This window comes from Plecotus auritus, assembly GCF_963455305.1.
Source record: "Plecotus auritus genome assembly, chromosome: 3".
In the NCBI taxonomy this organism is placed as follows: domain Eukaryota; kingdom Metazoa; phylum Chordata; class Mammalia; order Chiroptera; family Vespertilionidae; genus Plecotus; species Plecotus auritus.
The window spans coordinates 29,788,427-29,815,550 of record NC_137772.1 but is presented as its reverse complement, the minus strand read 5'-3'; the positions used below and the strand labels follow the sequence as shown (position 1 = coordinate 29,815,550).

General features: G+C 36.9%; 1 protein-coding gene across 11 annotated transcripts in view; it reads right to left on the bottom strand.

Moving 5' to 3' along the window:
• The window catches only part of PSD3 (pleckstrin and Sec7 domain containing 3), a 532,096-nt gene that overhangs the window by 186,479 nt on the left and 318,493 nt on the right, over nucleotides 1-27,124 (bottom strand). For 8 of the 11 annotated variants that reach the window (XM_080660410.1, XM_080660414.1, XM_080660416.1 and 5 more), the window contains 5 exons: nucleotides 25,491-25,694; nucleotides 25,314-25,394; nucleotides 22,414-22,526; nucleotides 19,603-19,661; nucleotides 5,193-5,282 (listed from right to left, as the gene is read on the bottom strand). In XM_080660410.1, coding sequence (XP_080516536.1) covers nucleotides 5,193-5,282; nucleotides 19,603-19,661; nucleotides 22,414-22,526; nucleotides 25,314-25,394; nucleotides 25,491-25,694 — 547 coding nt within the window. Of the gene's footprint in view, nucleotides 1-5,192; nucleotides 5,283-19,598; nucleotides 19,662-22,413; nucleotides 22,527-25,313; nucleotides 25,395-25,490; nucleotides 25,695-27,124 lie in introns of all 11 variants that reach the window. The other 3 variants (XM_080660411.1, XM_080660412.1, XM_080660413.1) reach the window with 1 other exon arrangement.

The window sequence follows — 27,124 nt, the reverse complement described above, 5'->3', positions numbered from 1 at the left end:
CTGTCCCAATTTGCCTTTTTTTTTTTTTTTTAAAGTTTTATTGAGACAATTGTAGATTCACATGCAGTTTGTAAGAAATTATAAATTTCTTGCACCTTTTACCCAGTTTACTCCAATAATAACATTTGCAAAACTATAGTGCAATATCACAACCAAAATACTGATATTGATAAAACTTATTCTTGTTTGGATTTCCCATTATACTTGTCCTCACTGATAACATTGGAAGCAAAGATGAATGGAGAGAGAGCCAACATAGAGGAGAATATTGTTCAAGGTCCGCCTTTTGGTAGAAGAAAAGTAGGGTAACTGTCTGTGTTAAATGTCCAGTCTTCTCCCTGGCTGCAAGGGTCCAATCAGAATGGGAAATGGAACTCTGTTAGAGAGCCGGGCCTGCTTTGGTCTCTCTTTCTTACAAGAATCACTACAGCTGTTGCTGTCACTGTGTAAACAAGTCTTCTTTGGAGTTTGAGCTTATAAAAAATTGCTTATATCTAAACCTTCAATGGCTGATTTTTTTTTTTTTTGCTTACTCTTATATCCAACTGTAATACATTTAAAAAGACTAATGGTTATGAGCTTGCATAGCATACTGTTTTATTCCATACTTATGTTTCTTCCTTGTCCAACAAGACCCATTAATCTTTATTTAAAATGTGTTTTTCTTTGTTGATCTTTTGTGTCTGTTTAAATGCTGCCATCCTGGCTAATTTCTCCATTGTTTTCACAAATTATTTTGCCCTAAAAATAGCAAATGAAATAAACTTCATTTAAAACAAAACATATAATGCTTTCAGCCAAATACATATATTAAGGAATGAATGCAGGTAATCTATATATACTTAGAAATTTCTTTTAAAAGAACCTTACCTAAATTCTGTCCTTTGGGGAAGCCAAGGGCAAACATATGCATTTGAATAAGAACTTTTATTGGGATTCTACCCAATAAACTATGTAACAATTTATCATTCCACTAATGGAATGAAGCATGCAAATTTCACTAAGCTGGGCATACTGATTTACATTTTTTCAATTTATCTGCCACTCTCCCCTCCTACCCTGCACCCGAACTCTCTCTTCACCATTAACTACAGACCTGAGAGAGTGAAAAAAACTTTTGGTTTTCCTTTGACTGCAAGCTAATTTCAAAGTTAATAAATTCCCAAGTAAAGGAGAGGCAAGCAATTTCTACCAAAAAATTAAATTTAGAAAGAATATTGCAAAGTCAAATATCTAATCATAAGCCTGAAAGGGTAGCATGTTACTGACTTGCCCAAGCAATATTTATTTACCTTGCTTTTTAATGATTTCTAGTGAGACTGCCTTTTAACTGGAATTATTCTTAAAGCTACTTGTATACTTAGATTTAGGAGGTATGTTTTAAAACACTCTGCACATTGCATTCAGTTTGTTTTTAAGTTACATTAGAATCATCTTGAAAGACTTAGGTGTTTTGTTTTGTTGTTTCTGTCCTCTCTATCATTAAGATGATATAAATATTCTTAAATTAGAGATTATTTTAGCTATTTTTTTTAATTCCCCTTGGCACCTATTGAATTCACCTGCTGCTCAGGGAAAAAAAGTAAAGACCTAACTATTGAGTAGAATAAAAATATTAAGGAGAACATTATTTGAGTATGAAATGGTAGGTGGCAATAAGAAAACTAGAATAATAAACAATTAGGATTTCCATGTTTCATTGCCAAAAGCCTCATTCTCCTCAAAATGTAATTCTTGTGCAGCCTGTAACTAACCTTCAATCCTGTATGTCCCAATGCCATTTTTCACTGGCTCCTCTCTCTTATTTTATACTAGAGGCCCAGTGCATGGATTCGTGCAATGGTGAGGTTTCTTGGCCTGGCCTGCAGGGATTGGGCTGAAACCAACTCTCGAACATCCCCCGAGGGGTCCCAGATTGCAAGAGGGTGGTTCTCGGGTGATGCACACCGGAATTGGGCTTCCCTCCTCTCTGGTTCTGGGTTTATCACACAAGAAATGCAGCTGCCAAGTCACCGCAGCTCAGCAGCTCCTGCATTGAGCATCTGCCCCGTGGTGGTCAGTGCACATCATAGCTAGCAGTTGGACAGTCAAATGGTCAAATGGTTGGCCGGTCACTTAGGCTTTTATATATATAGATTGTTTCTTCTCTTCATCCATGTAAGGTACCTATATAAAGTTAAGACAGACTTTATAAAACAAATGCCTCTTGTGGAGGATTCTTATGGCTCTTCCTTGGAACCAACTAGTCTTAAGGGAAAAAGGAAGCCATTAGTAACAAGGATTAAAAATCTTACTACAAAGGGAGGAAATGCTCAAGGTCAAAGTCTCAGATGGTTCATTTTAAAGAGCAAGAGAATGTGTGTGTTTAGGCTAAGTAGGGATGGGGGACAGAGTTCTTATCTGTTGACACTAATCACACTTGACCCTAGCAGGTGTAAAACATCATAAGGTTCAAATACCTTCAGGAAGGGATGGAGTCCCTTTCCAGCACACTTTGAGCTATGTAACGAATAAAATAATATTAAACAAAAGTTATAATGATTAAAACAACTAGATGAGGTGAGAACTAATAAAATCTCCCATTTCACAGATGAGGAAATCGAGAGAGAAAGTTTAAATGAATTGCTCACATCCCTGTTAGTAAGACATGGAAGCTGGGATTAGAACCCAATCAGCATAGCTCCCTAATCCATAATCACTATCATCCATCTTTTGGAAAGTTCAGCCTCCAATCCAGAACTGGCCCACATTTTACATTCCCATCCCACTATAGTCATGTCCTTAAGAGGTTTACTATTTATTAGAGAGTCTTAGGAATGCCTTATTAAATCTATCATAACCAAACGTAGAACCTCCCCTTTCCCTTTCTTTTCCGCCTTGTCCCCAATGATGCTTGAAGGCAAACTTCATCAAATATTGGGATGGGCAGGCCCTACAGAGCCATGAGACAGGCCAGATGTTCTGGCATATTTTATTGAATGAGTTACTCTCTTGATGTGGTGAGGTCACAGGGAGGACACAGGAGGGAAGGGAAAAGAAAGACAGAAGAGTGAAATAAAACAAAAATGGTTTGAAGAAAACCTTTTCTTGCTGAAATCTACAGTAAAATCCAGATTCCTACTAAAATGAAAAACTCATCTTGGGTCAGTGTGTGGCTGGGCTTTGCTATGAAAGGAAATCAATATTTTACTTGACAACTTCCATGCTAACCACCACTGTCATTTTTCACTGCCATTTCACTGTCATCCTCTCACAGTAAATAAAGAATAGTATAACACACACTTTCTCCCCTGAGGTTTGTGAACATGATCTCGATTGTACAATGGCAACAAATCACCCGGCAAATTCTTGGCAGACTAAATCAACGAACATATGTTTACCCAAGGTGAACAGTAGCCACTGGACTGGATGGTAACTACATTTGCTTTCAGACAGCTCCATCCAACATGCTCTACGGCTGCGGAATAATTTACCCACAGTCGCACGCTACCATAAGGCGGTATACCACTAAAATCTAAAAGCTTCAACATGAAAAATGTTCCTGTCAATTTTAATTTCTGACATAACTGGGTAAAAGCCTCACAAATCCTCCCTTAGAAAGACTCCATTATTTTCCATGCTAATACAGCTAGACTGAAAACAGACTTGTTAACTTGTATCCACAGTATAGCTTCAAAGAATGTGCAGAACATATTCATCATGTCACAATTCAACACCTTTTATTTCCCATTCAGGATTGTAGTTTCAGAAATGGTAGCATTTGCTTTATTAAAAAACAGCTTAAAAAATACCTTAACAGATAGGTGGTTGCCAGTGGCAGAGGGTAGAGGAGTGGGCAAAATGGGTACGGGGAGTCAAAGGTACAAACTTCCGGTTAGAAAACAAGTCATGGGGATGTAATATCCAGCATGGCGAGTACAGTTAATAATACCGTACTGCATATTTAAAGGTTGCTAAAAGAGTATGTCTCAAAAGTATGCACCACAGGAAAAAAAATTCTGTAACTATGTATGGTGACGAATGTTTAACTACACTTATTGTGACCATTTTGCAATATATACAAATAGCGAACCGTTAAGTTGTCCACCTGAAACCAATATAATGTTTGTATGCCAATTATACCTCAATAAAAAATGCCTTCTTTAAATAGTAAGCTAAAGCTACTTTCCTTCCTGGGTCTTTTTCATAATGTAATTTTTTGAAACGCTGCAATGAAAGTCAGAAGGACTAACAATCTCACTGTACCATATTTTTATAACTTCTTTCAGTTTCCACAGTATATATGTCTTGCAGAACTCCATTCTACATAGTTTATATAGTTTAAAAGTCACATAAAACATAATGAAGGACTTATATTTTAACTGGTACATTTCCATATTACGTGTGATTCAAATGTGTCACCCTTCTTAGCAAATTCATTCAAAGAAACTGATTTCAAAAGAAATCTACATGTGTACAAAGTTTTTAAAAAGGTTAGAAACAAACAGAACTCTGTAAAAATCACATTTTCAACATACATATCTTATCCTGAACTTCTAAAATAGTCACATTCATGATCAATCACTGGGTTGTATTCGATCAAACGCACATTTATGCTTCTGTAGAATGTTATGATTTTCAAACTGTCTCCTTGAAAACAGCCTAGTGACACGGAAAAACACTCTGACTGCTGCCAATGATAAAACCGAGTGTAAACAATTCAGGCATTCTACGATTACTCAGACTTAATTTAATCTATTTCCACAGACAACCTGAGTGCCTGTGGGACTAGGGGCTGAATACAGTCTGAAATGCTTCCAATATAGTCTGCACCTGCTTTTTATTTCCGTAGTGAATGTATCTTTGTGACTGCTCTCAAATTCTGACAGTCTGCTTATAAATAAATCAAAAACTGCCCACCAACTATTTGTATCACCAATCACTCAAAATCTAGTTATTATGTCTGTATTATTGATTACAATCAATAAGTACAATGTGGACTTTTAGGAGCTATTAATTGAAGGGTACTATGCATCAAGGACAAGACCCGGTGGAAACATCAACAATAAAACCAAAAGCAAAAAAAAAACACCACCACACAAAACAAACTAAAATACTTATGTGATCGTTAGCCTGTCTATTTTGGAGAGAAATATATGCATAAGAAAATATAAACATAAGTACAGTTTAAAAACCAGTATCTCAATGCTTACTTTCAGTAGATCCTTGGAGAAATCACCACCCTCATTGACCCCTTGGAGGTTTGCAATGAACTCTTGGCAGGTCATCTTCTTTCCAATATTCTGGAATAGAGGCAAATAATACATCATAATGACATCTATGAAACTGATATTCTTAAAAATGTGATTAAGCAATGCAAGATTAATTTGTTGTTTCAAAGCATGAATATATACATATACCCCAATATATTAGTATGTGTATATATCCATCCATACACACAATACAAATTTATATGCTTAAGAAAAGCAGATGGTTTTTATGCTTTTAATATTGTCATTAAAATAGCAAAATTATGCCAAACCTTTATTTTAACCTAAAGAAAATATACATGCTACATTTATATAAGTAATATATAATGTTCATTTTAATGAAAAACATGGATAAAATGACATTTCTGAGCTGAATTCTGATAGTTATTTGCCTTTTTATTTGTATTTCCTACATATTGTCAAGAACTGTGAAGGATCTGAGATTTTAGTCTACTTTCAAGCTAACAAGTTAGCCTGTCACAATCTCATGAATACTGGCAGAAAGATTAAGACACCTGGGTGAGAGTCACACAAATTTATTACAATAGGAGTAGCCAGAATATCAGCATATTCTTGCTCCAGAGCAACTTGAGCAGGACCGGCTGACACCTGCACACGTACTGCGTTGAGATACAGGAAAGGATCCCCGAGCTTTGGGAACCCGAATCTTTGTAATGGGCAGTAAGTTTCTCCCTTTGCTCTGAAGCTATAAGCAAACCTATCCAGTGGCTCTGGAGAAACAGACCAGAACAAAGGCAACCAAAGCTTCTGTTCACAAAATAAAAAGCAAGACCCCCATGTAGAACTGTCTCCAAACACATTTCCAAACTGATTTAAGGATACGTTGTTGTTGTGGTTGTGTTTTTAAAAAAATCACACGAATAAACAAAATGTAATTAAAAAATCTAAACTACAAAAAAGACACAGGTAGGCTGACAGAAAACTAATAAAAATGCTATGACAGAGAGCCACCTCCTATGCCAGCTCTAATCAGCTAGTAAAAGCTGCCAATTGTGGAGGATTTGGAGGTTCTATATGGACACCAAGAAATCTATCTTGAGTGCAGGAGAGGGATGTAGAATACAAATGAGCAGCACAGGCATGGGCTCTCTGCCAAAATGTACTCCAACTGAACCTGAGTATACCAACATAATAGCATCCCTGCACATAACATGCATGCAAATAAAATGCATGCTCTGCAAGGCAATTCTATTCATAAAAGACTAAGAGTCAGGTTGAAGACTAGTCTTCAAGTTGGGGCAGCACATTCCTTAAGTTAAAAGATTTTTTTAAAATATTTTATTGATTTTTTACAGAGAGGAAGGGAGAGGGATAGTTAGAAACATCAATGGGAGAAACATTGATCAGCTGCCTCCTGCACTCGCCCTACTGGGGATGTGCTTACAACCAAGGTACATGTCCTTGACTGGAATCGAGCCCGGGACCCTTCAGTCCGCAGGCCGACGCTCTATCCACTGAGTCAAATTGGTCAGGGCAAGTTAAAAGATTTTAAAAGGGATGCAAAGCCATGATGGTTTTAAAGGGAGTACTAGTATATATATAAAACCTTACCTTCAAAAGCACAGATCTGCCTGAGAACAGATATAACTCTGTGTCTTAAAAGCAATCACATGCCACTTCCCCTTTCACAATTGCCCTTCTAGTTTATAAAACAAAATAATTTGTCCATACCATGCTATCTAATTAATTACAGTGAAAGTGCTAAAACTCTGTAGTTTAAAACCTTGCCTCTTCCATCAGCAAAAAGGGCAGTCAGGCTTCACATGAAAGATGGATGAATGTCTGAACAATGAGAACTGGCTTTGCCAATTAACTTATTTGGTAGACATTTCCCATAATTTGGTTAAATACGCAGTTCTAAATTCTGATGAAAATTCATTCACAGCACAGAAAGGAATTTTAATGACAACTACTGTTTCAAAATATTATACTGAAAAAGACTGTTTCACAAATTATATTAAAAAAGACAATTTCAATTTTCCCAATCCTTATCAGGTGTTTTAGACCAAACAAGGTGCTTCATGGTAGATATTCTAGGTCGCTTACATTTGCACATGAATTTCAGGATTGGCGTATCAGTTTTTTTTGGGGGGGGAGAAATGCCAGCTTGAATTTTGATAGTGAATGTGTTGAATCTTAAGATCATTTTGAAGAGCGTGCACTTGAGTGTTCCAATCCATGACCATGGGGTAATTTTTCACTTGTATCTTTCAACAATGTTCTGTAGTTTACAATGTCAATATCTTGACCTAACTTTGTTAAACTTATTCTTAAGTATCTTGGTATTGCTGATGCTACTGTAAATGAAATTAATTTCATTTTCATATTGTCCATTGCTAGTACAAATCTTGTATATTTAACTTTAATTCTACAGCCTTGATGAATTTGCTTTTTAGGTTCTAGTAGTGTTTTATTTTTTTCCTTTTGTCAATTCCTTGGATTTTCTATCTATAAAATCAGGTCTTCTGCAAACAGATATCATTTTACTTATTCCTTTCTAATCTTGATACTTTTTCTTTTTCTGGTCTAATTACACTGGCTAAAATCTTCAATAATTATATCGAAGTGGCCAAGAGCAGACATTCTCATCTTGTTCCTAATCTGGAGAACAGTTTTCTGTTTTTCACCATCAAGTATGTTAGTTTAGCTATGAGTTTTTCATACATGCTTATTTTCAGATTAAGGAAATGCCCTTTTATTCCTGGCTTATCATGTTTTCTTTTGAAATCATAAAATGGTGTTGAATTTTGGCAAATCTTTATCTGTGTTTACTGAGATGGTCAGGTGGCTTTTCCCTTTTATTCCATTAACCTATAATAATAAAAGCGTAATATGCTAATTAGACTGGACATCCTCCTGGATGTCCTTACAGACCACCTTCCGGACAAAGCTGCGGCGGCGGGGGCCGAGCCCCTTGCATGAATTTCGTGTATCCGGGCCTCTAGTATGTTATGTGAGTGGCCTGGTGCACGGATTTGTGCATATTGAAAGGCAAGTAATTAAGAGAAATATTTTAATATTGCTCTTTGCCCTTTCTCCCTCGGCACCTGGGAGCCGAGCAGTGGCCCCACCCTCACTGGTTGCTGTCTGCGGGGTAATCAGTGGGGCGATCGGCCACTGCTTGCACCTGCCTTGAGCCACCTGCTCACCTGCTCCACCATCCCGCCACGGTACTGCTCTCGTTGGAGCCAATCAAGGCTGGCAGCGTCTTCACTGCCACCCGCTGCCAGCACTGCGTTGCCAACGCCCGCCATGTTCCACGCTGTCTCATGGTGATCAGCGCACGTTATAGCAAGCAGTCAAACTCCCGGTCGAGGGAACAATTTGCATATTAGGCTATTATAGAGGATTAGATTAATTTTTATGTGTTGAACTATCTTGTATCCCTTAATTAATCTCAAATGGTTTAAATGTATAATCGTTTATATATGTTGCTACAGTACAGTGGTTGGCAAACTCATTAGTCAACAGAGCGGCAAACCATGGCTCGCAAGCCACATGTGGCTCGTGAGCCGCAGTTTGCCGACCACTGCTATAGTAGAAAGGCATTTTTTAAAAAAGGATTTTGTGTCTATATTCACAAGGGATGTTAGTTTTGTGACAGCTTTGTCTGGTTTTATCAAGATAATATTGTCCTCATAGAATGCTTTGGAGAGTGTTCCCTCCCACCTTTTTTCCTGAATATTTTGAGAAGCATTTATATTAAAACTTCTTTAAATGTTTGAGAGAATTCACAAGTTAAGTCTTCTGGTCTTGTGGATGCTTGGTATCTTTTCAATTAAGACTTGTTTTGTGTCCTATCTTGGAGGATATTCCATTTGTACCTGGAAAGAATACATATTCTGCTGTCATTGGGTGGGTGTGCTACAGATGTCTCTGTCAGATCTAGTTGCTTTATAGTGTTACTAGAGGCCCGGTGCACAAAATTCGTGCACTCAGGAGAGAGGTCCCTCAGCCCGGCCTGCGCCCTCTCAAAGTCTGGGAGCTCTCAGGGGATGTCTGACTGCCAGCTTAGGCCCACTCCCCAGAATGGGCCAAAGCCGGCAGTCGGACATCCTTAGCGCTGCCACAGAGGCGGGAGAGGTTCCCCGCAACCGCCGCTGTGCTCACCAGCCATGAGGCTGGCTTCTGGCTGAGTGGTGCTCCCCCTGTGGGAGTGCACTGACCACCAGGGGGCAGCTCCTGCATTGAGTGTCTACCCCATGGTGGTCAGTGCGCATCATAGTGACCAGTTGTTCCGCCGTTCCGTCAATTTGCGTATTAGCCTTTTATTATATAGGATTCAAATCTTCTATTTCTTTGTTGATATTCTGGTAGTTATTCTAAGCATAATTGAAAGTGGGGTATTGAAGTCTAAAACCATTATTGCTGAATTGTCTATGTCTCCCTTCAATTCACCAAAGCTCCAAAATGCCAATTCTAATGGACACTAGGCTCTGGTTTGCATAGTCACTGTATTGTGAGGCTATTGGTTTTCAAGATCACTGTGGAGCTAAAGAGGGGAAAGGTAATAGAGCAAGTGAAAACAACACAAAGCTTGGAATTCTCAAGGAAATTAAGTTGTTTGGGTTGTTTTTTCCCCTTAAATAAACTCTTTAGATTGTTGAAAGCCAGATAATGTTGATTTTCTGCCATATTTTTGACCAGAGTTTTCATTCTTTTTTGAAGGAGCAGCTTTTCAAAAGTAGTTACTTTGTCATTTGGAAACTCTTTTCCCTCACTGTGACCTTTAGATTCTAATGAAAGACTATTTTTTAATATTAATAGTTAATGTCCACATCAGAAATTCTTTTTATGTTTGAATCAAACTTACAAGAAAAAATTTAGATGACAACAACTAGGGTATTAACTTTTTCAAAATTCTTTTAGAAGAATTAGCAATATGTTTAAACACCACTGAGTCAAAAATGCTTTTTTAGGGCACTATGAATGTCTATGGTAAGGTGTAACTAAAACTTTCATCATTTAATTATGAAGAACTGATATTTTTTTAACATTTAAAAAATGGTAAAATCCCCTAAGTTATTTTGGTTTATAAAATCATACTTTGTACTGTTACCCCAATAAATTCAATTAAAAAAACTGAAAATATATATAATGAAATGAGAAAATTAGCCCCTTGTTTTCAAAATGTATGTCTCATTATTGTCCTTATCTAACGGGATTGACTATAATAACTTCCATCTGTTTTCACCCTGACATTAAAGAGATTTAATTTAAAAAATAAAAATAATAAATTCAGATTTATTTTACTTGAAATTTACTTGGCATTGCCTTTTGAATACTTTCATAGTCATCACACCATTATCTACATTAGCATAAATTTAACTCACTTGAACTTTGAAACAGCAATAGCAATTGGGTTGGGTGGGGTGGTGGTGGTGGATGGACGGATATGTAAATCCAGTCCAATAAACAACAGTCCTTATGGTAAGGAAGCATCAGTGCAATCACCCAATGCATGTGTCCCAACTTGTCTGGCCACTGCAGGGAATAAAGATCACCAAAATGCATGACTTCCTATGGGTCAAAGATGCCAAACAACTTCTGGAATACTTTACTAATTGAGGCTATTTATTACCCTCCTCTGACTCACTGGTAATTTTTCTAGGCAAGGTTCAGAAGCAAAAGAGCAAAGAGTCAGATTAGTCCATTTTGTGTCTTACTGACATATATGTTTCATTGCTCCCTAGGTTTGATACCATTTTTATCAGAGAGTAAAAGTAAGATGAAATGAAGTCTTTGTCATTAAGAAACACTCCTTTTGATAGCTGGGATTTTTTTTCTGCTGGTTAAACCAAATTGTACCAGTTATTATGGAATGCTATTATTCAAACAAACACTTTCCACTGGACAAAGCTGACTCTAATCACTGACTTTGTATTTCAATGATTCATAGGTATCACAGAGCTCACAGAGTCATGGTTCTATTCATTCTCTTCCTAAACAGATTCATAACTTTGGCAAAAAGTAGGCCTGTTCTGAAATAAATGCTGGCCAGCTGCCTGCCAAGGCAGTGCTTTCATAGTACTTTCTTATATCCTGAATTCCTTCCTATTAAAAGAATAAAGCATGGAGATTTAAAAAGGCCTTATGCATTGAGAGGCACAGAAATCATCCCTTCAAATCAATGCAACCTTTCTAATCAAATCTCAGATGCTTAATGAAAATGAATCTCTGGATCATTACCTTTAAAATCAGGAGGCATTTTAAATTAAACCTAAAAAGATAACATATAAAATAGAAAATCCACAAAAAGAATTTTATTTGAAATCCTAAAATACTAGGTAGTCCCAAGTCTTGAATATTTAGCCAAGTAAGGTATCATCTTTAATGAGAGAAAATATTAACTAAAACGTAAAAAATCCCTATACTGGGAGTTCACATTCCTAGACAAATTTAAGACTATTCTCCAAAATAATTATATGCCATTATCAAACATATCTTCAATACAAAAGAAAGAGTTGTTTTCTCCATTTGTTTTCTTTTAAAGATACATTGTCTTTTAGAGAGAAAGTCTTTGATGAATTTAGCATTTCTGAAAAACTTAATTCAAGATGTTTTTTAGTATGTTCCAATTTAGGATGTTAAGAAAAAGAATTGTCCTCAACCATACCCTACCATGCTTGAGGGAGAATAGAAGGTTTCATGGACTAAGGACAAGAGTCTGAAAGAGACAAATTATATAGATTTCTATATCACCAGATAGGAAATCTTTTAGGTTTTATAGGCCATAAGGTTCCTGTTACAGCTACTCAACACTGTCATTTTAGTATGAAGATGTAAACAAACTGGTGTGACTGTGTTCCAATACAACTTAACTTGCTTGATTTTGCCTGTGGGTCCTACTTTACCAACACCTGGTCTAAAAGAAAAAAACTAGAAGGAAGGGCATTGTTAACTGAGAACAACATCATGAGCAAGTATGCAAGTGGACTAGGCATCCTGATGTATTCTGTGCCTTAATTTCAGATTTCTCCTTTGCTAAAGTTAAGGCATTGTTTCCCCACCCCAGCAGATAATCAGCTCCCAACTTCAGTGGCAACAGTGAGAGCAAAAGGGGAAAGTTAAGGAGAGTTTCATTCTTAACAGTGACCCAGAAAGCATGCCAGCTACTGTCCAAAACTCAGCAACTGTGACCAACTCTTTGCGTTGAGCATGCCTTCCCTGACAACTGGGGGAATGGAACCTTCTACAGGCTCCAGCCAAGACCTAATCTAAACCCAGTCCTAAGGCAGAGCTGCTAGTAGGCCAGCTGTCAAGTACCCACTGGGAAAGCATGCATCTGACCTAGAGGTTAAAGGATTAGGCCAAATAATCCCAAATTTCCCATTTTTAATAGTACAAAATCCAGAAGCTTTATGGAAAAGAGACCTTCGGAAACACTAAAAGCTCTCATGATCCATTGGTAAAATCTGGCTTCCTCAATCTCGGAATATTAAAATCACAGCAGGCATGCTCTCCCACATGACAATTCCACCTCCTCCAACATGTGACACTAAATGGTAAAAAAGCATACTACTGATTTGGTAATTACTTACATTCTGAAGCTCTGCTAAAGCTCCTCTTTTCCTTTGTTTTGCAGGCTTCTCTAGCAGACAAGTTTAATTGTGTTATGCTGCCCTCAGGTGTCCATTGCTTTATATGCACAATTAGCAGGTAAAGCAGGATCCTTTGTAAATTTCCAAACTGGGAAGCTACAGCTGTGATATTCAAAGTGCCCTTTCATAGCCCCCAATCAGAACTAATGTAAGTATTAAAAGTACAACTTTTAGGGATATCTGAAATAATCCTGTTTTTTTTTTTACCCCCTACCACTTGTGTAATACATTGCTAATGAAAAGTAAATTGGCAGTGGTATCAAGAAAAATATGGCAGCCCTAGCTGGTGTGTCTCAGTTGATTGAGCATCGTCCCTTGCACCAAAAGGTAACCAGAGACACAGAGAAACATCGATCAGTACGTCAAACTTCAGGGAAGGTAGGGGACGGTGGGGGTAAGGGAGAGAGATCAACCAAAGGACTTACATGTATGCATATAAGCCTAATCAATGGACATAGACAACAGGGGGGTAAGGGCATGAATGAGGTTGAGGGGGGTAATGGGGGAATAAGGACACATATGTAATACCTTAATCAATAAAGAAATTTTTTAAAAAATGAAAAGAAAAAAAAAGGTAACCAGTTCGATTCCCAGTCAGGGCACACACTCAGGTTGAGGGTTCGATGCCTGGTTGAAGTACAGGAAGCAACCCATTGATGTTTCTCCCTTACATGGATGTTTCTCTCTCGCCTCCACTTTCCTCTCTCCCGCTGAAATCAATTAAAATACTTAAAAAAATAATACAGCAATTGAAAATAATATTGTGATACAGTCAAAATATGGTTCAGGCATCCAAGAGATTGAACTTATTTTTAGAATAATACTAAAAATTTTTTTTTCACTTCTCTCTCACACAAGTTATAATGAACTTTTCTAGAAAACCTTTAGTTGCAACAGACTATATGCAGAAACAGAAAATCTGTCTTCTAGTAAGACAAATTTAAAAGAGATTTGCAAAACATTTTAAAGGGTGTTTTCTTCACTAAATTTTTTGTTCTTGTAGTTATTGTTCACAAAACGTATGTTATTCATTTAATAGGTTTATTAATACAATCCTATATAATAAAAGATAATATGCAAATTGACCCTAACAGCCAAACAACCGGGAATGACCAGTCTCTATGACATGCACTGACCACCAGGGGGCAGACACTCAATGCAAGAGCTGCTCCCTGGTAGTCAATGCGCTCCCACTGGGGAGTTCGGCTTAGCCACAAGCCAGGCTGATGGCTGTGAGTGCAGCGTCGGTGGTAGGAGCCTCTCCCGCCTCCTCAGCAGTGCTAAGGATGTCCTCCCGCTTCCTCGGCAGCACTAAGGATGTCCGACTGCAGCTTAGGCCCGATCCCCTGGGGAGAGGGCCTAAGCTCGCAGGTGGACATTCCCCGAGAACTCCCAGGCTGCCAGAGGGATGTCTGACTGCTAGCTTAGGCCCAATTCCCCGGGGAGCAGGCCTAAGCCGGCAGGTGGACATCCCCCGAGGGGTCCCAGTCTGTGAGAGGGTACAGGCTGGGCTAAAGGACCACCCCCGCCACCGAGTGCATGAATTTTCGTGCACCGGGCCTCTAGTTTTAAAATAATTTAATAAAAATGTTAAAATCTTATCCATTTTAGTTTCCAAAATGATAAATATTTTTTAAATGTTAAAAATATTTGAAAAGCTCTTCGGAGTCCTTACAAAATGTTCAGAGTACAAAGGAATGCTGACACTATAGAGCTGGAGAAGCATGGTAGTAGCATATTCTATTGCGACTTCATAGAAAGTATTTCCTATAAAACTTGAAGATAAAGGAAAAGACACCGACCTCATTACAAAGACTAAACTCTACTTTTAACTTGGTTGTCACAGAAGGACAAGCATTAAATTATGAGATTAGAGGCCAAAAGTTTCAATCCCCTTCTACATCCTCACTTCTCCCTCCCTCCCCAAAACATTTGAGGAAAAGAAGGGAGAGCAAAACTGACTTAATAGAGTTTCACCTGCTTTCTTTAGCTCTTTCTACTAATTAGCTGTGCACATGTGAAAAACTTGTAATGGCCAGAAGGAGAAGGGATGCAGTGACTGAATAATGTATCAATGAGATACTGTGAGGGCCTAATGAACACCACTGACTCAATGATAAAAGCTATTAGTGTTGCAGTTTCCATTAAGCATGAAACTATTTTTTTAAAAAAGCAGAACTACTGGAAAAAAAATGAAGAACAGATGAAGAAAGAAAAACAGAGCTACAGGGAGAACAGAGAGAGAAGAGAGAAAATGGAGAAAGGGAAGAATGAAGGAAGAGAAGAGAGAGAGAGGGAAGAGGAAAAGGGAGGTACATAGAGAGGGAGAAATGGAGGAAGAGAAAAAGGCATTCATTTGGAGTCATAGAAGCCAAGAAAATCCAGCCATACATGATGAAGTCTGACATACTTAATAAGGATTCCTATAAAAATCTAGGGAGTTGCCAATTTGATAGTGAATGTTATTCTAAAGGTCATTTTTAAATTGAAAAATTTGAAACTATAACGTTTTTCTATAGAAACATTTTCACACCTGATGGTTAGAGTAAAACTGAACTCCATGTCTCACTAGAAACCCTTAGCAACTCTGAGATCCAGGCCTGATGCTTCAGTGAACTTTCAATATCACCAAGAAGCTAGCTAGCTGCAGGGGGTGGGAGTCTGGAGGAAGCCACTCTGGCCAGGGAGTTCCCAATCAGGTGAAAGGAAAGACTGAGCACCACTGAAGTGGAAAGGAGGCAGCACGGCTCAATGACAATTAAGACTAAGGCTAGCATCTACAACAGGATAAAGCCCAGATAGAAAAGAAAGGCAACCGGGGGCGGGGCGAGGGGGGGCAACACATATGTAATACTTTCAATAATAAAGAATTTAAAAAAAAAAAGATAGGAAATGAAGCCCAGGGATGGGATGGCTTTACCGGCAGAGGGTGTGGAGGGATCCAGAGAGACAGCTCTGCAGGAGGAAGGGAGGCAGCAGGCAAGATGTGCTTATGGCAGCTGCCAGTTACAATAATGACAATCACAGACAGAGATTTCCTGAGGATACTAACCATCTAGCTATCAACCTCATGCAGGTCTGTGGGACTTTTGAGGGTAGAACTATAACGTAGCACAATATGAAAAGTAAAAGAATTAAAATTATTTAATACCAATTCTTCTAATACTCATTTTCCACTTATGATAATAAACCAAATATTTTACCCATTACTTAAAATTCTAGGTTCCTAGAGAGACAACCTAAGAATTAAAAACTCACCATAATCAATGCAGTTTACAGGTTGAATATAATTAATTCCTATGACCTATCTGAAACGGAACTACACATATCTTTTAACATTGTTCTGGTACAAAACCTACACTTTATTCCTTGACTTTTTCATCCCCCTACCAGTATCGTGTATTAGCCTTGGGTTTACTCCTTATCCAACCTATAACCCAAGACACACAAAAAGCCAGTAAGGTCCTGCCTCCTACATTAAACTCAGACCCCTGAGGATGCTATTCAGCGCTCTCCAAGCATCCCCAAGGCAAAGCAGGATGCCTGGCCTAAGGCAGAGAGAGCCACCACTCCAGAAAAACAACACTCCCACCCCCGTACATCCACGGCACAGGGTGGGCTGGCTTCTGCCATTACGGAAAAGCAGAGAGAGACTTTGGTTAAAAGAGCTACTAAACATCCCAGACCACAGTGTTAATGGGTAGATTTTGTCACGAATCTTGACTACTGCCTCTGACCATGGCCTGACCTTGGGCAGCCACTGTCTTGTGGACATCTTTTGACTTTTAGTTGTGAAATTGGCCAAAGGACTATGCACCTAATCTATCTCACTCTTCATTGCAACTCACTTCTGTATCTAAAACTTCCTGCCACCCCAGAGGCCATCCCTGGTGAGAAATGCCTGCCTATTGTCCTGCCTTTGCCAGCTGTCTTCAGCCTCAGCAATAATCCTGCCAGGAGGGCTGGATCGAGGTTCAGGAGAGCCAGTTGTAGTCAACAGAGTGAATGCATTTGAAGATTTATCCAGAAAAGGAATGGTTTGAATTTATTCTAACATAACAGATTGTTTTATTCCTATCATTTATAATAAAATACAGGCTTAAATGAAAAAAGGTTCAACTCTTTCCTTATTGACAGTTCAAACAAAATTCAATACAATTTGGTTCCATTATAGCAAGAGAAAAAATAAACTCCAGAGTTTGTTTTAATAGAGATGTACCTATATGTGCAAGTTTAATTTACAAGTATATTTCACAGATGACGAGGCATTTTAAAAGTAAGAGATTACTTGGCAAATTAGGCACATGGTCATAATTATAAAATATTTAAGAAAATAAACTTGCAGACAGTAAAAGCAAATCAATACTATCGCTAACATAATGATAAATCATTCATATTTTTCAAACATAGGTACTGAAGGGAATTGCCATTCTTAGTTCCAATGAAACAATTATAACATCTGAGTGAATTTCTCCCCCAAATATTGTATATACTTCAGATTGGGGGTTTTTCTATCTGATGTAGAGAGGTTTAACAATGACTCAGTGTATAATTAAAATATCCCTCCAGTGCTCTTTCACCACAGCACCTCAGCTAGCTGCTACCATTTCCTCAGTTAAACCTGATGAATGGAGGTTAGCCTGGCCAACACTACCCCAGGGGAGATCTGACTTCCAGGAGTGTGTCCCATTCATTTCTGCTCCTAACTCAAATAGCACAGAACTTGGAATGGAACAGACACACTCTAAGTGTTTGTTGAATGAGAGAATAAATTAGAAAAAGGAAGATAGAAAGGCATTCAATATGTAATGCTGTTAGATTTATTATATGAATATTCATTCTATCGTTTTATTAGTAAGAAAGTTAGAAGGAAGAACAAAAGACCCATACCAATGCATTTCCAAGGCATCATTCCTTTGAGTCAATGAAACCCTCATGAAAGATTCACAAAGAACAGCCAAAAAAGTTCATGTCCCAAGTTATGCCTCCCCCACTGAGAGCATGAAGACAAGCTTGGCTCAGCACTTCCAAGAAAGGTCATGCTGTTGTATTCCTATTATGACACGATGTAAGGAAGAAAAGCAAAATGGTTTATTAGTTCATTCCCCCAAGAGAATATTCTGGCATCGGAATAAGAAACAAGAGATGAGGGCCTAGGCAGTGCAGAGTCAGGAGAAGGTGGATAGGGACAGAAGTTAGAAATAATTCACTTTATATTCTAAATGATTCACTTTTACAGGGTCATGCTAGTAAGTCAGACTGACACTATAACAATCAATCAGGCAACCATGATGCAAGAGAAGCTACATCCAGAATTATGGGTAAAAACTTACCACCTAGAAGGCAAATTTATTTTTTAAAGGAATCCAGAGGAGGAAGAGAAGAGAAACACATTATCATATAGTTAGTTCTTATGATTACTACTATACATTCAACAGACTTGTAACAATAGGCATTGTAAATAAGGATTAAAGACTCTAATAAACAAAACCTAAATAACAGACAATCTTAAGTATATAGAACACATTTATAAAAATAAAACTAAGAACTAATAATCACCAAAAACATGATTTTGAAGATACTATAGTGAGGTTTACTTGTATTTATAATTTTCTCCCTCTTATATGTAATTCTGCCACTTCAGCCAATTGTTAATTATGCATGATTGGCATAACTCGAGATAATATTAAAATGTCCATTTAAGTAAACTGTTTCTTATGTCGTAGTTGCCAGAAAGAAGTGTGATGCTTCATTTAATCTCCTTTCAATTACTCACAAGTGGTCTGAAGACAAAACTAGAGCAAATCGAGATCTGTGGTTCTGAACCTGGGGTGCCATGGCTTATTTGGACATCAAGCATCTAAGTTATCTGAGTAAATAATAAACCTCACACCTTTATTTACTTCTACTTCAAATCATTGCAATTAATAAGATACATGTTTATTTGAAAGTATTATCAAAGTAATCAGCTTTTAATAGAAATAAATCCCCCCAAATCTAGCAACTTCCATGGAAGTTCTATTAGATCCTCAACCTTTAAATAAAAGGTTATTGAATTCTTTTTTTCTCCATTATAGTTTTTCTCCATCAACAGACACTAAATACACAATACTGATATATAGATGAGATCTCAAAATAACCGAGATGAAAAAGCTTCCCCGTTCTGGGATCAGTGTTATATGGGGACAGCCTTCTCAAAACTGTCCCCTTTGGCTGAAAGAAGATTGAGAAAGTGAGTGGGAGGAAAGGGGAGGGAAAGAGTTGCAGTTGTTATACGGTGGGCAGAGGAGAAAGCACAGAATAGTTGCTTCTCTGGCAACAGAAAACAAGGTCAGCACAGTCCACTGATTGGTCATTCCTTGTAACTAGTTGGATGAATATTAGATTTGGATTTCTAGTTCAAGGTTTGAATTGTTGGAATCCCAGCACTTTCAGATTACGCTCTATTACCCAAGAATGTCCCCTGAAAGTATCTGCACTTTTAGTCAACTCTGCACACCTGCTACATATATCTATATAAGTCACTAAGCTATTCTATCACTTTATCTCTTTACTTTTCTATGCTAGCATGTGAAATTGTTATTTCTTTTTCCAAAGATTTATGTTTACTTACCTGCCATAAAGAGAATGGGAGAAAGGAAGGCAGAAAATAAGCATGTATGAAGATAAAACCAAAGATAAGCCTGGGGCATTTTGGATTTCTGTAAGACAGTTCACAACCATACACTTACATGGCCATGGAGATCTGTGTTAAGAAGCATCATTGCACAGGTGAGACAATGGACGCCGTCTAAGGAAAGAGACAAGGACAGAAAGCATTAATTCACTATTTCCTAGACTCCTATTGTCATTAACAGAGCATATATTAAGAACACAATATATATGAAAGCACCATACTGTATGTAACTAGGCCAAAGTAATCACATTTGTTTGGGGAGACAGAAATCAGATAAGAATAAATCATTAAAAAGACCTCAGTGCACAACGTTGGACTCTACTGGATAAAGTGAATTATCCCTACCTCTCAGGAGAACAATTTGATAGAACATATCTTTAAGCTTTGAAACAATGTCCTTTGACACAGCAAACTTACTTCTGGGCTTTACACTAAGGAGATAAAAATCTATACAACATACAAGGATATTCAAAGAAACACTGATTATAATAGGGAGCAAGTAAATATGACCCTCCAAAAACATAATTCTGTTATGTTTAAGTAATTTAAAATGTTGTCCAAGTATACATGTTGAAGTGGAAAGATATTTCACAATAAATTAATATATAAAAAACACATGATATATAGTATAATTCCATTTAAATATAAATACATCTGAAATAATATATAAGGTGATATTTAAAAGAGATTATCATCTCTAGAAAATGAGATGGTAATTTTTTTATTTATATCTTCTCAATTTTAACAACAGATAAGAAAATGAATATAAATAGTTTGGTACTGTTCTTTTTTTTAAAAAAAAAAACTTTCTGGGAGGAAAGTGAATTAGGAAAGAAGCAAAAGTTAAAAAAAGCCACGATTTGAATCTTCCTCAGTTTACTGTTTGGGTATTACTCCTCTGGCTAACAATATATAATTGGGAACAGTTATCTTCTTTCTTGCCATTCTTTAAAGAAAACATATAGTTTGAATGGTCCAAGATACTATGAATCCGACAAAAGCAAAATACTAAAATAATCTGTGAAAATGTTAAATTTAAATATTCAGGGGGGAAAGTTGCCCAAGCCGGAAGAATTTCACACTTATATAGAAGCATTACTTTTCTTACTTTATATAAAAAAAGAAAAAGCACTGAGTTAAGCTTCTCATTTCCAAGTCTTCTTCTTCTCTCTCTGCAATTCTCAACCCAAGTATAGTAAGACAACGTATTTTTCCAAAGCAGGCCTTTAAGTATAGTAGGATATTTCTGTTATTAAAGTCTCTAGGTCGATGCTACTAAGTACCTAAAAGTATAGTTATCCCAGACTCAGTTTATTATCACAAATTCTAAATACATTTAAAACAAATTCCTGAAAGTATCTGTTAAACTCAGTTGATAAATATCCTATCAACAGGCAGGTGAATGCACAAATCCATCTTCCTATTATATTCTGGAATGTCATGTTAACATCTTAGGATTTGAAGAAGGTTCTAATAAAAACAACCCTTTGCTCTTCTATACCTGGCATTCTGTACTCAATGCTGACAGTGATAGAGACAGTGAATAAATTACCTAAATATAGTCAAAGAACGGAATAAAGAAAGAGGTTTCCATTTCAGAGATAGGAATGTGACTTTATTTTTTCAAAATATGTTTTTATTGATTTTAGAGAAAGAGGAAAGGAGAGGAAGAGAGAGAGAGAAAAAATGCAACTTGGACATGTGCCCTGACCAGGAATCAAACTGGTGACCTTTTGGTACACAGGACGACACTCAACCAACTGAGCCACACCTGCCAGGTTAACGAAAGCCAGGATTTGCATCTTCCACAGCATCTTTACTATTTGGGTATTCGTTCTCTGGCTAACAATATATAGACAGAAATAGTTATCTTCTTTCTTGCCATTCTTTAAACAAAACATTTAGGTTGAATGGTCCAAGATACTATGAATCAGACAAAATCAGGAATGTGACTTTAATAATCAGATAGTTGTTTATTATATTCTGAAGGATTGGGGGTGGGACAAATAATTACTTTATTCAATATCAAATACACTTATCTTTAGTTAATTGGTAATACTGAAGCTGGGAGATAATTACCATTTCTACTGCATCTACTCTCAGTCATTTATTCCAGAACGTGTAACCCTATGGAGGATTCTCCAATGGCAAATAAATGCACTTGAGAGTTCAAGCCCTGAAAACTTTGCTATTTTGTAGGAATTGAAATGGAGAAAGACCACTCTTCATAAGGTACATCAACAGCTAAAGTAGCTTTTTAAAAATAACACAATAAACATAAGCTAAAGTCAGTGGTCAGTGTTGTTTTGATTACTATCAAACAAAAGCACCAGAGACACACTATAAACTCCAGTGAGATTTGTAAATATTTCCAAAACTAAGCACACATGCACCTCATCAAGGAATTAGAGATCAGAAGCTGAGGAAGAGGAAATATGAAAACTGGAATTTCATTTATTACAATCCATTTTGCACATAAAATCTCAGTGACAAAGCATAAGCAATTTTAAAAATATTGTCACACTCTGGAACTGGAAAATAGAGAAAAATAACAGTAAAGAATGTCATGCATCAGTAAATATCATGCTTTTTAAAGAACATGTGATGACATGAGAAAATGCTCACAATGAAAGAAGAGAACACCAGTAGGAAATAACTCCCTAGTGATTCTGATTTGACATTAAATAAATATTATACAAAGAGACTAGAAAGAAGTAAATCTGTTTATAATAGTTATCCTTAGAAAGAAATATTTAGATGATTTTCATTTCTTTTGTATAATTTTCCACAATCAAATGTAACTTTTATAATGAGGAAAAAAATCCTTATTATAAAAAAATAAATCGAAGCATTTCCATCAGATTACCTTGTGAAGTAATGGTATCCGGATTACAATAAAAATATCTATTGGAGAAGTGTATTAAAACTCTCTCTCGTTCTTGGGTTTCTCCCACAAGAGAAAATGCTTTAAAGAAATACCTAAAAAAGAGTTTGGGGCGGGGAGGGGGGAGATAAAATTTTAGAAAACATTACCACACTCTTTATATGACAGTTAAAGTTAATTCGTATAAGCATAAGAAATTACACAAATTAAGATATGCTGCAGATATTTTTTTAAAAATCACTTAATAAATGGCCATTCAGTATAAATTCATACTGACATTTCAATTCTCTTAAATGGCAATGTAAAAAATGACAGGACAATAACGTGGAGGCCAATACATCAAAAAAAGCCTTGCAAAGGTAGGTAATTTCCTCATATGACTCAAGTAGCCATTTAAGAAGATCAGTTGAGTAAAAACCAAAGAATACTTAAGACTAAACGCAAAACCATGTAGGCTATGTTTTAAAACTCTACATGGATCACAGTTTTTTTTTGCCATTTTGTTACATGACTATAATTGCCACTAACCCACTGTTAAAATTACAGTTATATTGTTGTATGCATGATAGATTTCTGTTAATTTTACTTTGCCTATTATCACCACATAAATAAATTGTTACATGAGGAGGAAATTGTAAAGTAAAACTCTATTTAATTTCATAAGTTAGGAATAAATTAATTTGTGTATAAAACTTCTTTGAGCCCTAGCAGGTTTGGCTCAGTGGATAGAGCGTTGGCCTGCGGACTGAAGGGTCCCAGGTTCAATTCTGGCCAAGGGCACATGCCCAGGTTGCAGGCTCGATCCCCAGTGGGGGGCACGCGGGAGGCAGCCAATCAATGATTCTCTCTCATCAATCGTTGATGTTTCTATTTCTCTCTCCCTCTCCCTTCCTCTCTGAAATCAATAAAAATATTAAAAAAACCTTCTTTGAACAATAGAAAATATTCCCAAAACCACACACACAGCCCAAATCAGAGTCACTGAGAGTACTATCTATATATATAAAAGCCTAAGTGTCCATCCAATCATCCAGCTTGTAGCTATGACATGCACTGACCACCAGGAGGCAGACACTCAATGCAGGAGCTGCCATGAAGTGCACTGGCCATTTAAAAAGAAACGGCACCATGCACCTGGCGCTAACAAACCAACACTCGGCTTCCCCCAAGTGGGACACAGGCCCCACCACCACTCCGGAGCAATCTGGCCCCACCAAATCGCAGCCGATGCTGCCAAGACCCCAAGGCGCAAAATGCAGCCCACAGCCCAGCCCATAAACAGTGGCCGTGGGCGCAGGGTAATGACGTTACATAGAATGCCCAGCTTCCTCTCCCTAGTGACTTTCATCCTTGGAGTTCAGCCAGGAACACGACTTGCTTTATAGCCAAGTGCAAACATTTTACACTTTAATCAAATGTTTGTGAAGCAAACATTTTCCCGTGCCTCATCTCATTTGATCCTCACAGAAGTCCTGGAGTAGGTAGGTAGGAGACTCGGTAGAATCCCGTTTTCTTTTCATTAGCAAGACGCAAACAGAGATATTAAAATATTTCTTCTAATTAATTTCCTTTCAATGTGCATGAATCAGTGCATCCGGACACTAGTTACAGATAAATCCAGATGTCCCTCACTTGACAAAGTAGATGCATTCCCATGAGATGGGAAAGAAAAAAATCATTTAAAATGCTCTAAGAAATATTATTATTAAAAGAAACATACAATAAACCTTATTTCTATGATGAAAATGTTGCTCTTTATAGTCTGATAATCTAAATTATACTGATAAAACTTTATTTTTTTCTAACTTTTAAAAAATAAACCACATAAGAAAGCAAAGCAAAAGTGAAACAAAAATATAGATCTCTCCTCTACCCTTACCTGTTTTCATTGCAAAATCTATGAGTACCCTTGATTCATGCAAAGAGCCACAGAAGAAGTCTCTGTGTGTGTTATTATCCAAACAGCCCCACTTCACCCCCCAGGTCTCAGTTTCCTGCTTTGTAAAACTAGCAGGTTACACACATGATCTCAGAATTCCTCCAGGCTCTGACATGTTATAAACTTCATAAGATTAGATGCTGACTGGGTTCTACCTCCAGCTGCTGTTAGAAATTTACAGTACAATATGGTGTGAAAAATGAGGGTCAGATTGTGTAAGTCATCTTCATATGAACACATGAGCAAAAAGTGTTACTGCCCTACACACTTTTACAGATACTTTCTGCTGATTATGTTGATATTCATTTTTATTCCATTCATAGTTAATTCCAAAGTATTGTCTTAAAAGGTTAATTGGTATTGTAAACAAATGCTTAGGAAAAATACCTAAAATTCTACAGTCTGTATGTAAACTGCATTTTTAAAAATTGATCACATGAAAACCAAATTCCCACAGATTCCATTTCTCCTCATGACTTATGCTGCCACCATTCTTTACGATGTCACCTACTAGATGCCGAATATGAGTTCATGTAATTTCATAAAAACAATATATTTTTCTCATTTTCTGATACATAATATTTATAATTGGAACTAAATTCACAAAGTAACTGTGGGTTAAAAAAAATAAACATCAGTCCGGCCAGCATGACTCAGTGGTTGCACGTCGACCTATGAACTAGAAGGTCATGGTTCGATTCCCGGTCAGGGCACATGCCCGGGTTGCAGGTTCGATCCCCAGTGTGGGGCGCGCAGGAGGCAGCCAATGAATAATTCTCTTTCATCATAAATGTTTCTAGCTCTCTCTCTACCTCTCTTCCTCTCTGAAATCAAATTTTTAAAAAATCTAAACAAATAAAAATCAGATTTTAGCGTCAGCACATTACTTTCTCTTCTTAGGAGAAATTCTTTGGAGGCAAAAAGAATAGGAATGTAATCTTACCTGAGAGACTGATCCAGCGTCATTCCTGTAAAATCAAAAAACTTCAGATATTCTTCTGCAACTAGTTTGCTAAATTCATTGCTATAAGAAAGCAAAATAGACTTGGTTATTAATATAAAAGCGCACGCACGTACACACACACACACACATACACACACAGCCTTGGGACAGACGTACTTCTTGCCTAGGTGCTTCGCGACATCCGACCTTTTGAATCTGTCTAGTTGATAAAGGCGTTTGGCCAACCTCTTGGCTGCTTCTACATTGCTGCTAGTGCCATTACTGAGACTTTCTGAGGGCTCCTTTTCCAGAATTTCAGTGTTCCCCATTTCAGCATGAGCCTCCAGCAGTGCTGTTTTCACCCCAGCATGGCTGCGAGTACTGAAAAGGAAGGGAAAAAGAAGTCAAGATTTTTCTTGCATGGCAAAAAGGAAAAATAGCTGAAAAAATTATCAAGATATTACAGAACCAACTAAGTGAAAAAACGATTTTAAATGAGATTGTTTTATGCTTAACCATTTGTACACCATAAGCATCTATAGATGCAAACGGTGGACGTTTTTTAATTAAATTCAAAATATCATGGCAGTTAACTGGTTAATTATTCATAAAATATTGTCAGTTACTATTTCAATGCACTAAAGAAGTGATTGCTTACATCCTGGATAAGCAGTTCTCAAACCTTTTGGTCTCAGGACCTTTACATTTTTAAAAGTATGGAAGACTCCAAAGACCTTTCTTTATGTGAGCTATATCTATTGAAATCCACTATATTAGCAATTAAAATAGAAAATTTCCAAATATTAATTCATTTAAAAATAAACCATTTCATGAAAATAAATAATATATTCTTATTAAAGATAACTATATTTTCCAAAACAACCAAGTTTAGTGAGACACACAACCGTAATTCACATTTTTTACAAATTTCTTTAATGGCTGGCTTACTAGAAGACAGCTGCATCCTCACAGCCACTTTGACATTTAATCTGTAATAATATATTGATTTGGTGAAATAGATTAAGAAAATCCAGCATCAGACAGATATTTAGTTAATTTTAATATCCTTTTCAGATCATTGTAGATATTATTTTCTGATATGACACCCAAATAAGACAGTGGTAAGTTCTTAAAGGTTAGTTGCAATATAGAATCTAAACTGTATCAATGAATGTTTTGTAGGAATATTAAAATCTATCTTACATTTTGAATGGATCTTTTACCAGAAATGATTCTGCAACATGCAATGGTCATTTGCAAAATATCTGTTGACATATTTCATTATGCAATATGAAGAAAAATCACATTCATTAATGTCACCACTAATAATATCTTCAGAAAAGTCTAAGTATTGGGAAGTTGTCGAATTTTTGGTACAGAGATAAGTTTTCTAAACTTCTAATTTTTGATGGAAAGCTCACATTTTATCATTGGCAACAAAAATTGTCAGTTGTTTTCCTTAAAGTGATAGACACACTCTATCTATTAATTTCCAAGAAAAGGTTTGCCAGTAACGTAGTTTTCCAGTCATACTTTGAAGGAAAAATGGCATTCCATGGAAAAAGGGAGTAGCTTACGGCTACAACTCTAATTACGTCCAAGTGCTTTTCCTGGCGACGCCATCAGGAGCAGAAGTGCTTTATGCATATTTTCCATTTCATCCCATGAGAAATGAAAAAGGCATGTAGTCAAGGGTTGAAATGTAATTAATGTGTACTGCTTTATCAAGGATATTTTTAGGTTAAACTGATTTTTTTTTATTTCAAGTGCATGGTAGTAAAGTGCAACACAGCAATTAGAATAGTTTGGTG